General features: G+C 40.5%; 1 protein-coding gene across 1 annotated transcript; it reads right to left on the bottom strand.

Annotated features, from left to right (window-relative positions):
* Positions 1 to 5,863: 5,863 nt before the first annotated feature.
* LOC117617394 (putative disease resistance RPP13-like protein 1) lies at positions 5,864 to 11,889 on the bottom strand. The gene is made up of 4 exons (XM_034346748.1): positions 11,860 to 11,889; positions 10,749 to 11,229; positions 10,237 to 10,346; positions 5,864 to 9,627 (listed from the first exon to the last, which is right to left on the bottom strand). Exons 1-4 carry the CDS (start codon positions 11,887 to 11,889, stop codon positions 5,962 to 5,964), a joined length of 4,287 nt encoding a protein of 1,428 aa, XP_034202639.1. The 3' UTR covers positions 5,864 to 5,961.
* Between the last annotated feature and the right edge of the window lie 2,512 nt (positions 11,890 to 14,401).

Here is a 14,401-nt window from a genome sequence, read left to right as displayed (position 1 = left end):
GCAAGCACGGCTCCTACTCAAAGAGGTCCCTGACGTGTTCTTATTGTGATGGAGACACTCACACAGTTGACAATTGTTATTATCTCAATGGTTTTCCTGTGGGTCACAAATTGCATGGCAAGAATGTCAAGCCCAAAAACAAAAGGCCTGCTGCCTACACTGCCGAAAAGGATCCAATTCCAGAGCATGACAGCAAATCCAACGGAAGCCCAACTTTCACCATCGAAGAATACAATCAATTGATCGCTCTTTTGCATAACCGACCGGGTAATTTTCCACTTGCAAATGCAACAGGTATTGTTACATCCACCTGCAATCTTTCACAGCATGACCCACATTCAAATATATATTGGATAATGGACAGTGGAGCCTCAGATCATATTTCATGTTTTGCACCTACACACAACACAATCAATACTCAACATGATTTTGTTGGTTTACCCAATGGAGGAAAAGCAGAAATCAAAAGTATTGGGTCCATTAAATTGTCTGAAGCCTTAACACTTGATGGTGTTCTTCACGTACCACAATTCAATGTGAACTTATTATCTGTGAGCAAATTGACACGAGGGTTGAAATGTATTGTGATTTTCTTTGCTAAGTTTTGTGCTGTGCAGGACGTGAACACGGGGAGGACGATTGGCCTGGGCAAGCATTTTAATGGGCTCTACTACCTCAAAGCTACCCAAAATCCACATTTAGCTCATCATGTTCACCACACCTCCCACCTTTGGCACCAACGTCTGGGGCACCCATCCAATGCACCTACTCAATTCCTTTCCAATAAAATTCCAGAAATTGTCTGTGATCCACATCATGTTTGTGATATTTGTCCTTTAGCAAAGCAAACTCGCTTATTTTTTTCTCCATCTACTTCAATGTCATCCAATGCACCTTTTGATTTAATTCATTGTGACATTTGGGGGCCACACAAAATTCCCACTCACACTGGCGCACGATATTTTCTAACTCTTGTGGATGATTTTACTCGATTTACATGGATCCATCTCTTACATTTTAAATCGGAAACACAAGGGGTGATAAAATCATTTTTCTCTTGGGTTCAAACCCAATTCAATCTCCCTGTCAAAACCTTGCGTTCCGATAATGGGAGTGAATTTCTGTCTCTCCAAACCTTTTTTAGAGACAAAGGTACCATTTTCCAACACTCATGTCCATATACACCCCAACAAAATGGCCTAGTTGAGCGAAAACATCGACATCTTTTAAATGTGGGCAGGGCACTCCGTTTCCAGGCCAACATTCCTTTACGTTTTTGGGGGGAAAGTTTACAAACTGCATGCTATCTCATAAATCGCCTCCCCACACCCTTACTCAAACACAAATCCCCATATGAAATCTTGCACCAAAAATCTCCCGATTATTCTCATTTACGGGTTTTTGGTTGTTTGTGTTATGCTACCAATCTCCTCCCCAAACACAAGTTTGATGCACGGGCCCGTCGATGTGTCTTCTTTGGTTATCCCCTTGGTCAAAAGGGTTATCGTCTTTATGATCTTACTGCACAAACATTTCTTTCATCTCGAGATGTGGTTTTTCACGAAAATATATTCCCATTTTCTACATCCCCGTCCGAAAATCAAGATGACACAATTGTCCTACCCACTCCATCCCATGACCCATTATCTCTCCCAGAACCCCATCTGGCCCACAATCCCCATCCAGCCCATGATCCACAGACCCAGGTAACCCAAGACCACACCATCTCTGATTCGCCCACTCCTTACCTACATCCCTCTCCCGTGGCATTAGATGCCGCCCCTCCTTCATCCCTTGACCCATCAGCTTCGTCTCCGCCTATCATACCAGATCTTCCCACTATTCCCTCATCACCTTCCATCGACACCCACCCCCCTCCTATTCGCAAATCCACCCGCACTACCAAACCTCCTTCCCACTTCAAAGATTACCACGCTCACCATGCTGCCCTGCTTGCTCCTGGCGCTCCTTCCCCAATCACGTCTGGCACTCGCTACCCCATCACTCGGTATGTCTCTCACTCCAATTTTTCTGAGCATCATAGAATTTTTGTCAACAATATCTCTCAATTGGTTGAACCCAACACCTATGAGGAGGCACGACATCACCCACACTGGGTTGAAGCCATGAATTCTGAAATTACAGCTCTGGAGGAGAACAACACTTGGTCCTTAGTTCCATTGCCAGCTGGTCATCGTCCGATCGGATGCAAATGGGTTTTCAAAATTAAATACAATTCTGATGGTTCTATTGAGAGATACAAAGCTCGCTTGGTCGCCAAAGGATTCACCCAACGTGAAGGCATTGATTATACTGAGACGTTTGCTCCTGTTGCTAAGCTTATCACCGTCCGATGTCTTCTCACCATTGCTTCTGTCCGCAATTGGCCACTTCATCATATGGACGTGCACAATGCTTTTCTTCATGGCGACCTTCATGAAGAAGTCTACATGCTTCCACCACCGGGGTATCGACGACAGGGGGAGCACACTGTGTGTCGTCTTCACAAATCCTTATATGGTCTCAAACAGGCGTCTCGAAGTTGGTTTCGTAAGTTTTCATCTGCTATACAGAATATTGGTTTCTTTCAATCCAAAGCAGATTATTCTATGTTTACACAAACACGTGGTAAATCTTTCACTACTATATTGTTATATGTTGATGATATGATAATCACTGGAAATAATGATGATGCCATACGAGACCTTAAACATTTTCTCGGCACCTGTTTCAAAATCAAAGACCTTGGACCTTTAAAGTACTTCCTTGGAGTTGAAATTGCACGGTCCAAGTCTGGCATTTCTTTTTGTCAACGGAAGTATACACTAGATATCTTGGAAGATGCGGGCCTACTTGGTGCTAAGCCTGAAAAAATTCCTATGGAAGCCAATGTTTCCCTCATGCCTACTGGAAGTGACCCTCTTAAAGACCCTACTCGCTATCGCAGACTTATTGGCAGATTAATCTATCTGACAATAACAAGACCAGAAATCACATATGCAGTAAATACACTTAGTCAGTTTATGCATGAGCCTCGGAAGCACCATTTTGACACAGCACATCGGCTTCTTCACTACCTTAAAGGAGCTCCTGGCCAAGGGTTATTATTCTCTTCGAATGGGCCACTACACTTGACTGCATATTGTGATGCGGATTGGGCACGATGTCCTTTTACAAGGCGCTCGGTTACCGGATATTGTATCTTTCTTGGCAGGTCACTCATATCCTGGAAAAGCAAGAAGCAGGTTACTGTCTCAAGGTCGTCTGCAGAAGCTGAGTACCGCTCCATGGCAGCTACCACCTGTGAACTTACTTGGTTGCGATACCTCTTACAGGACCTACAAGTGGAGCATCGCCAACCCGCCACCTTACTTTGTGACAACAAGGCAGCACTCTACATTACAGCCAACCCAGTTTATCATGAACGGACCAAGCACATCGAATTGGATTGCCATACTGTTCGGGAGAGAATTCAAAATGGAGAAATTCAGACAGCTCATGTGCAAACAAAACATCAAGTTGCTGATATCTTCACTAAGCCGCTGCCTGCACCCTTGTTCCAATCCCATCTTGGCAAGTTGGGTGTAATAGACATTCACACTCCAACTTGAGGGGGAGTGTAGGAAAGAAATTGGTCAACTATTGTAATTAGCACAATCCTAGTGATTAGATAAGATTGAGTCAATCACAGCTATTGTGATTGACTTACTTAGAATAGATTTCCTATTTACTTAGAATAGCCTTTGCAATCTGTATAAAGCTTGTACAATATAGTCTCATTGATATTGATATACAAACACAGAATTCCATATTCTTTCAGGGCTTGTCTCAAATCTCAGAGATAAGGAATCTGGCAGAAAGAAAGAAGAAGAAGAAAAGAAAGAGAGAAAGAAGAAGAAGAAAAACAGAAAAACAGAGGAAGAAAAAAAGAAATTTAAAAGAGGAAGAAGAATCGGCTAGAGGAAGAAAAAGAGAGAGAATTGGAGACAGCAGAAGAAGAGAAAGATAAAAAAAACAAAAAGAGAGAAAAAGACATGAGGAAGGAAATAATATATATATATATTATAATTTTGAATTGATTTGACGATTATATCCTTGAATTTAACAGTTTTTTTGACAGAAGGACTATTTAAGAGCACTTATATTAACGTTAGGGACCATAAGTGATACAAAAAAACTTTAAGGATGTAATATGATAGTTTCGCAAACATGAAGAACGTTTTGTGATAAAAAGCCAAACTGAAGTAAACTGAATAGCTTGACTCGACTGTGATTTTTGGATTTTGCAAACCAATTCAAACGGAACGAGACTGTCCACATGAATATTTATTTTATTTTACGTGTAATCTTCTCATTAGATAATAACTATATAAAAATTTTGGATTTAAGGTTTGAAGTTATTGATATTTGAATTTGTAACTAAAGTAGTTATTGACGTCAAGTTTGACTTAATGTTGAATTTTAGGATAGTTTTATATACTAGAAAATGAAAACTATGTAGCAAGTTATGATTTTTTGTTGTTGTTGTAGTTGGACTAATAAAATTAAAGAAATGTAGAAGAAGAAAGGATTGGGTTTAGGACCAAACCAAACTAAATATAATCTTCCATAATTGGTTTGATTTAGTTTGGTTTCCTCATTAATTTTATCAAAATTGAACCAAACCAAAACCATTCTATTGTAATTAATTTTGCATATGTTTTTTTGGTAAAACCATTCCAATCAGGATTGTGCTTGCCCCTAACAGGCACCTCATCCTTTCCTTACTTGAGCTATTTGAAGGATCGTGTTTTCAATTTGAAGTACCATACTTGGTGTGTTCAAAAGTAGTACTTGAAGTTTTGCAGTTAGATTGATTGTTAGAAAATCTGTTTCAGTCATGATGTGACACATATGGGATTCACATTATTTTCTTAGGTGAAATAAATTATTAATAAAAATTTAAAATTGAATTAAAAAAGCAGAAGATTAAACTAAATACTCCTTTCCTCTTTCGTCATCTCTTCCGGCATCCTCCTCTGTCATCCTCAGCATTCCCCAGCCCTGCAACGCCCAACCCGTCCCAACAACCAAGAGTCCGTCAAACCGCCGATCACCCTTATCTATCACTCCCCACTCTCTTGTCTCTTCCAATATCTCAAAGCGCCACTAACATGGCACAAGTGGTACCTCTGTCTATTCATAGTAAAAACAACTATGGCGTGCAATATAAAATTGAAGGGATAAAAAAGAACATCTAAAGAGAAAGTGTTTCTAGTTCAAGTGGTTAAAAGTAGTTACCCCTACACTTGTGATAATGTCCACAAATACCATTTGAACTATTTATGTGCGCAATTTTAACCTATAAATAAATTTGTAATACATCACTTCATTTTTACGTTTAGTAAAAATCTTTTCTCTACAATTACAATTACAATCGTTTTAAGGTATTTTGGTGAAAAATATCAAGGTCCTTAAAGGGACAGATTATGGGTTATGATCTCAAACTCACAAGATTTTTATAATATTTAATCCTGAATATGGAAAGAGATAGAAGTCAGTTGAATTATGTCTTTGTAATCATGTAGCATATTAAGGGCTTCTTGGCTGCAACTGCAACTGTCCACATAGCAGAGAATATAGGCTGCGGATCCTCTGGCAGTCACACACATCCATGCACATCCCTGAGTTTAATACTTTTATTTGATGCAATTTTAAATCATGGATGCAGGGGTGCAAAGAAGTTGAGGGTAGTAAGAAGCAGCTGCTTAAAAAGCCTCCATATATATATATATATATATATATATATTTTAGGGCTCCAGTTGGTGTAAATCATGGGTTGTTTACAACTCATAACTGGATGGAGAATAAAGGGCTCACAGGATGTGTAAAGCTATGCTAAAATATGAATGCCATCTTACAGGGAACGAAAATATATGAAATGCCACTTTTACAGGGAATCAGAAAGCACAACTCACAAAACTACGTCAAATGTACAAAGGGGATGTTTTCAATCTTGGACCAATCCTCTCCTTTGTCCCGCTCACACCGACGTTGAAGAAGATGACAATAACGAATAGATAGGTCACCAAGCGTAGCTGGCAGCCCATTCATTGGCAAAGATTGGAGCTTATCACACTCACTAATAACCAATTTTTGAAGTGAGGTGAGATTCTGGAGCGCCTCCGATATGGATTCAAGATCAGGGAGTCTTTGGACAACAAGAGAGGTTAGACTGTGTGGAAGAAGATACTCATTTGAAAACGACACAAGGCCAGGAAATCCACCGAAAATGAGATCATGAAGAGATTTGAGTTTGTGAAGTTTCCACTCATCTACGGGATTAAGCATTTCACAATCTGTAACTGTCAGTAATCTTAAATTGGTGGGCAGTCCCGACTTTGGCAAGGATATGAGACTCGGACAAAAAGATATCTCCAACCTTTGAAGCCGCTTGAGTTTGTAAATAAACTCAGGTAGGGACTTGAGCTTCTCACATTCAGAAATTCTAACTGTCTTCATGTTGGTTGGCAACCCACCCATTGGAAAATGCTCAAGAAGGGGGCATCTAATTACTTCCAAGGTCTCAAGATTTACGAGGTTGACAAGGTTGAATGGTAAGGTCTGGAGTTTAGAGCAATCACCAATCTCAAGACGCTCTAGTGTTGTGGGTAGTTCACCGCTTGGGAAGGATATGAGAGAGGGGCAGTTGTCTATCTCCAAAATCTGAAGAGTCATGTTGCCTTTGATCATTAAACCCCCAGGCAGTGATGTCAGAATTTTGCAGTAGTAAACTTTCATATGTTTCAGAGTAGTAGGCAAGTTTCCTTCCTCAAGAAATGATATCAAAGAGGAACATTTATGTATGTCCAAATACTCAAGACAATTGTTGTTGTGTAACACCTCCTTCGGAAGGCTCTTAAGACCACCACACTCACCGATTACAAGGCGCTTAAGCATGGAGGGAAACCCTGTATCTGGAAATGATTCAATCTTTGGACACCATTCAATCCTCAACTCTGTAAGAAAATTAAGTTTGTAAAGCTCATCTGGAAACTTCAATAGGCTCTCAAAATGTTTTAAACTCAAATAGTTAAGCATAGGAGGCAGCTTATCAGCTTCATTGGGAAAAGCAACAAATTGAGGACAATTGGAGATTGTCAAGCGTTGGAGGGATGCAAGATCTGTCAGTCCAACTTGCTCATTTGACAACTGAAAAAGTTCAGAAAAGCTATCAAGACTCAATTCTTCAAGCTTTGTGGAATGTCGTATAAAGCCCTCAGGCAGTGACTTGACATGTGAAATATGATTCAGGCGCAGAGAGCTCAGTGAGGTTAGTTCATTCATACATCCCAGTAATTCAGCATTAGAATCTAACACGGACAATGTACAAAGTCCCATTAGCCTTGGAAGTGCAGCCAATTTTTCGCAACCATCTATCACAAGACCTTCCAATGAAGGAAGGGTAACAGGAAGATCTTCAAGCTCTTTGCAACCTACAAGAACAAGCTGTTGAAGGCTGCAGAATTGTACAGGTTCTAAGTTTCCAAGTTCAGGATGATGAGAAAAACTAGTCAAAGCCCCACAATACTTGATGTGCAGTTTTTTCAGGGAAGCAAATCCATGAGAAATCTTTCTTAACTTCGGACATCTGAATACAGAAAGCTCGCGAAGGCCAGGAATTCCTTGAAGTCTTCCATCTTCTAAAGATGACCATTCCTCCCACTCTTTCATGTTCTCAAATTTCAAAGTTTCCAAAGACGGAAAAGGAATTGTGGAAGCATCACCATCCCCATAAAAATCAAGCCCAACATGATTTATTCCATCCATTGCTTCAATTACAAGATCTTTAAGAGAAGGCAGTTGGCCAAGGGATGGCAAAGATGTGCATTTCGCGCAACCTTTGAGATGCAGGTGTACCATGCCAGTGAATATAGGATCAGACATCCAACTTGGAAATTTTCTACCACCATAGTAGCTAATGGTGAGTTTACTCAGGTTTTCATGAGGCTGTAATGCATCCAACACATCCGTCTCAATTTGTTCATTTCGCGAATCATTATCACTGCTCCATTCCATAATTAGTTCATCAAGGTGTTGCTTAAGATGCATTTTCGCCCGAACTGCATCCCCAACACTGACTTCATGCAAACCAGAAATGGAAAGTGAACCTCGAAGATGTGACAAGTCTTTTAACTCTGCTATCCCTGATCCGATGTGCTTCCCCACAACAAAATCTGAGAGTGTTTGAAGGTTAATCAATCTTCCCATTCTCAGAGGCATACTCTTCAGCCTAGTTCCTAGAATATTGAGATGCCGTAAATTCCTTAGGTTTCCCATATCTGTAGGCAGCGTGGTAAGAGATACGCATCGAAATAATATCAATGTCTGCAAATTGTATAGGTTGCTTGTTGACTCAGGCAACTCTTTTATTTCACAATAAGATAGATTGAGGTACCTAAGATGTTTCAAGTTGCCAATTGAATCTGGCAACTTAGCTATGAGATAACCACTAAAGGATAGCACACGCAAGAATCTAAGTTTTGGCATCATATCACGAGGAACCTTGGGGGTTAAGCTGCTCAGGTTGAACCCTTGCAATGGGTCTAACGGTAGAAAGGTTCGCAAAGACTCAACTTTGCTGAATGGCTCAAATTTCTGAAATACATCTTCAAGTTTACGAATGTATGATAAGTGACGGGTTTTTGTGGGCTCGATATTATTCTCTGCATTTTCCTCCAACCTGAAAAATGTTTTTCCAGAAACAGATTGAGCTAGATCGTGGATGAGATCATGCATCATAAATCGTGACTTGTCATTGATGCATTGTTGGAAGAAGGACCTTGATAATAATTCAGAAACATACTTTCCAGCTACATCTTCAATTCTTTTATTTCCCTCCGGCTCCTGCACAAAACCCTCTGCCATCCATAATATGAATAGCATCTCTCTGTCATATTCATAGTCCTTAGGAAACATTGAGCAATATGCAAAGCATCGCTTCAAAATCCCGGGGAGGTGATAGTAGCTTAACCTTAGAGCTGGTAGAATGTTGTTGTCTGGCAGTTCCCAAATTTTGCTATTCAAGATGTCATTCCAAAAACTCTCATCCGGTTGAGGTTCAGCGCGCAGGAGACCCCCAAGTGCCTTTGCTGCCAAAGGCAACCCTTTACACTTCTCTACTATTTTCTTGCCAATCGCTTTCAAGTTTGGATAGGCATCTAAATTCCTGTTTTCAAACACAATTTGTTCAAATAATGACGGACAATCATTTTCCGACAGTGCCTTCAAATGGTAAGGTAGAACAGTGCCCACAAGTGATGCAACTTTTTGAGAGCGTGTTGTGATTATAATTCTACTCCCTGTAGCACCAACTGTGAAAGGTACTCGTAACTCGTCCCAACTTTCATACTTCTCATTCCAGACATCATCCAAAACCAGCAGAAATTTCCTTTTGTTCAATAATCCTTTCAGTTCTTCTTGAATTAATTCCAGATTGTTTGTGCTCAAAGTTTTCTTTGTGGCAGACTCAACAAGTGTTTTTGTTATCCTGACGACATCAAATAAATCAGATACAGAAGCCCACGCTTTCAAATTAAAATGCGTAGCCACAGTGTCATCATTGTGCACAATTTGAGCAAGTGTTGTCTTTCCTGAAGGAAGTTGAGGTTCCACCTCAAAACCAATTGGCAATGAAAGGAGTAACTCAACTCCTTATAAGCCCTTGCTAGGTTTCTTAACTTTCCAATGTGGGACTTTTTACCTTCACATTCTCACACGCCCCCGCACGTGTGGCGAATTTTCAAGCCTAACACGTGGACAACACATATTGGGTGACGTGGAGCACATGTGGCTGTTGGGCTTTCACACGTGGGATAACCTGCTCTGATACCATGAAGGAAGTTGAGGTTCCACCCCAACACCAATTGGCAATGGGGGGAGTAACCCAACTCCTTATAAGCCCTTGCTAGGTTTCTCAACTTTCCAATGTGGGATTCTTTACCTTCACATTCTCACATGCCCCCGCACGTGTGGCGAATTTTCAAGCCTAACACGTGGACAACACATATTGGGTGACGTGGAGCACGTGTGGCCGTTGGGCTTTTACACGTGGGCTAACCCGCTCTGATACCATGAAGGAAGTTGAGGTTCCACCCCAAAACCAATTGGCAATGAAAAGAGTAACTCAACTCCTTATAAGTCCTTGCTAGGTTTCTTAACTTTCCAATGTGGGACTTTTTACCTTCACATTCTCACATTTCCAATACCTCCCATGCCGACAATTGGAATTATGGAAACCTCATCATCATTTTCTTTGCGCAAATCCAGCAACTTAATTATCTCCTCCTTATCAAACTCTCTGCCATCTATGTTGCACCGATACGGATACGGGTACGGCGATACGATAAGGTACGATACGCCGATACGGCAAATATCCAAAAAATAGGATACGGGTACGGCACCGATACGGCGATTAAAATAATATATATTTAAAAATAATATAACTAGAAAATTTGAAAATTGATATTTCACCAATAATAATTTCAAAACATTAACAAAACACATAACTTCATTCAAATCTCCATAAACAAAGCAAAAATTAACCCCAAATGTTTAGAAACTTTCAAAATCACCCCCAAAGTCTGCAAATATTTTCGTTTTTACCCCCAGACGTATCGATGCCGTATCGGGACCGTATCATATCGGAGCAGTATCCGATACGAACATACCCCTCCAAACTGACGTATCGGTGCATCTGAGTCTGCCATAAACATGAGATTCATTAACCATTGGGGTTGTTGGCAATTTATCAACCCCGAATGATACCCCACCAACATCTTCTCTCAAACGAAGAATATCTTTTTGTTTTGCAATTTCATCTAGTCTTTCTATGATCTTTTTCATTTTTGGCTCAACACGTTCCCGAAAGGGATTAAGAGCATTACCAATGTCTTTCATCTTAAAGTCCAGCTTTTCCTTGACTATTTCATTTGTATTGAAAGAGTCACAGACAAAGTTCAATACCTTGTTGTTGCTGTTTTGTGATTCAAGAGCATCATTGGCGATCTCAGCCACAATGTCCTCAGCATCATAAGCTGCAACTCTGACCTCCTCAATCCAGGCTTTGACATGTAAGTCTTTGATTTGCTTCTCCTCAGCATGATTGAGAACTGCATGAATCGTTAGTAGGTTCCTCTTGAGCTTTCCTAATAGGGAACCATCAGGTTGTTGTGCGGAAGCGTCAACCAACTGTGAGTGAAAAATAAATAACAACAGGCAGGAGAAAAATTGAACAAAATAAACAACAAGAACAACACCAAGATTTATCCTGGTTCGGCAATTGCCTACATCCAGTTTGGAGACGACGGAGTATTCCACTATAATCAATGAGAGAATACAATAGTGTTTAACCACTCAAAAAACCCAAGCCCCAAATATATACCCAAGCTCACACACTCAAGAATATAAAGGGGATACAAATTGAGTACAATTTAGAGAGGGAAAAATAACCAACAGTAGCAACAAAAACTTAGTTGCCCAAACTATTATTTTTCTCTCTCCCAACTTCTTTCTTCTCTCATCAACTCTCGGTGCTTTCCGCTCTTTTATTTTTTCCCAAATGCATGTTCCCTTTTATAAGCCAAACATTTGCTCTTCAACCACCCAACGGCAAAAGCAAAACACACAAGTCAAAAGGTAAAAGTAAGCCATCAATGCTAGCCATTAATTTGTCTCCAATTTGTCTGCTAGCCGAAAGCACCGAAAGCAGTTTTGCTTTTGACTATTTTTGAGCCAATCAAGCCGAAAGCAGTTTTGCTTTTGACTATTTTTGAGCCAATCATCAACAATCTCCACCTTGGCTCAAAACCTCGAAGCAACACTCTCAATGGTCGTCTCCCAATCCCCCATGGGGCAATCAACAAACTTTACAAATGCCAATTAAGTCTAAGCAATGCTTAAACTTGAGCAACGAAACTGGCTTTGTCAACATATCCGCAGGATTCTCAGCGGTCCCAATCTTCTGAAGAAGAATATCTCCCTCTTCAATAATCTCACGAACAAAATGGAACCTCACGTCAATGTGTTTTGTACGTGCATGATGAACTTGATTCTTTGCTAAATAAATAGCACTCTGACTGTCACAATGAACATCCACATGGTCTTGTTCAACCCCCAAGTCATCAAGCAATCCTTGAAGCCAGATGGCTTCCTTTATAGCTTCTGTTACCGCCATGTATTCAGCCTCCGTAGTCGACAAAGCAACTGTAGATTGCAGAATCGACCTCCAACTCACTGGACCTCCAGCAATAGTGAATACAAAACCTGTAGTGGACCTACGCTTGTCCAAATCACCTGCGTAATCAGAATCCACATATCCAACAACACATTGACCAGGAACTTTATCATGCTGAAACAATAAACCAACATCCACAGTACCCAGAATATACCGTAGAATCCATTTCACAGCTTGCCAATGCCCTTTTCCTGGATTATGCATATATCTACTGACAATACTAACAGCTTGTGAAATATCAGGCCTCGTACACACCATAGCATACATCAAACTACCAACAACACTTGCATATGGAATTTGAGCCATGTAATGACTCTCTTCACCAGTTTTAGGAGACATAGAAGCACTAAGTTTGAAATGAGGGGCAAGAGGTGTACTAACCGGTTTTGAATTTTCATTCATCCCGAAACGCTGTAGTACCTTCTTCAAATACTGCTTTTGACACAGACTAATCTTGCCCTTCGCTCTATCTCTTTCAATTTCCATACCAAGTATCTTCCGAGCTTCTCCTAAGTCCTTCATCTCAAATTCATTACTCAGTTGAGTCTTCAACCTTTCAATCTCCACTTTGCTTTTACATGCTATAAGCATATCATCAACATATAAAAGCAGATAGATGAAGGTTCCATCTTGTAGTTTGCGAAAGTATACACAATGGTCATAATGACTTCTTGTGTACTTCTGCCCGATCATAAACCGATCAAATCGCTTATACCATTGTCTTTGAGACTGCTTCAAGCCGTACAATGATTTTTGCAATTTGCAAACCCAATTTTCTTTTCCAGCAACCTTAAAACCTTCTGGCTGAGACATATAAATTTCTTCCTCCAAATCACCATGTAAGAATGCAGTCTTGACATCAAGTTGAGCCAACTCAAGGTCAAACTGTGCAACAAAAGCCAACAAAATACGAATAGAGGAATGTTTTACTACAGGAGAAAATACCTCATTGTAGTCAATGCCTTCCTTCTTAGCATATCCTTTAGCTACTAATCTGGCTTTGAATCTCACATTGTCCTTTCCCAAAGATTCCATCTTCTTGGCATAAACCCATTTGCAACCAATTGCTTTCTTCCCTTTTGGTAACTGAACCAGCTCCCAAGTCTCATTTTTATGAAGAGACTTCATCTCCTCATCCATAGATTTCTTCCACTCCACGCCCTCTGAACTTCTGACAGCTTCTTTGTAGGCGGATGGAATATCATCTTCAATAACGGGAAGTGCATATGCCACAATATCAGTAAACCGAGCAGGCTTTCGAATCTTCCTTCTCGATCTTCTGATTGCAATAGAATCTTGTTGCTGTGGAGGCTCTTGGGTAGGTGCCTCCTCTTCATCATCCTCGTCCTCTTCATCAGAATCAACTGTAGGACTAGTGTCTGTAATATCAGACCTTACTGGAACAACTGGAGTTTTCAGTAACTCCACCTGCTTTGAACTACTCATGGTCTTAGTTGCTTCAATTTCACCTTCATGCTTGTTCTGATTTACCATAGCAGCCTCATCAAAAGTCACATCTCTGCTTACAACAATTTTCTTCTCATCTCGACACCAAAGTCGGTATCCCTTCACGCCAGTGCTAAATCCCATAAATAGAGCCTTCTTTGCTCTTGGATCTAACTTGCTTTCCCTGACATGATAGTAAGCAAGACAACCAAATATGTGTAAATACTTGTAATCAGTACAAGGTTTACTAGACCATACCTCCATGGGCGTTTTGCCCTCATTCGCAGCAGCAGGCAACCGATTAATGAGATGGCTTGCATAAGTAATCGCCTCAGCCCAAAACGCCTTGCCTAAACCAGCATTAGACAACATACACCGAACTTTCTCAAGCAAAGTACGGTTCATGCGCTCCACCACCCCATTCTGTTGCGGTGTCTCCCTAACCGTGAAGTGCCTCACAATACCCTCATCTTGACAAACTTTCAAGAAAGGATCAGACTTATATTCACCACCATTGTCTGATCTGAGAGTCTTGATCTTTCGACCGCTTTGCATTTCAATCATCTTTTTCCACTTCAGGAATATCTTCAAGACTTCATCTTTACGCTTCATGGTGTACACCCATATTCTTCTAGAGAAGTCATCAACAAAGGAGACAAAATAATGGCTACCTCCCCAAGA

This window comes from Prunus dulcis, chromosome 2 (assembly GCF_902201215.1).
Source record: "Prunus dulcis chromosome 2, ALMONDv2, whole genome shotgun sequence".
Classification (NCBI taxonomy): Eukaryota; Viridiplantae; Streptophyta; class Magnoliopsida; order Rosales; family Rosaceae; genus Prunus; species Prunus dulcis.
The sequence above is the reverse complement of the archived record's forward strand: the minus strand, read 5'-3'. Positions and strand labels throughout refer to the sequence as shown.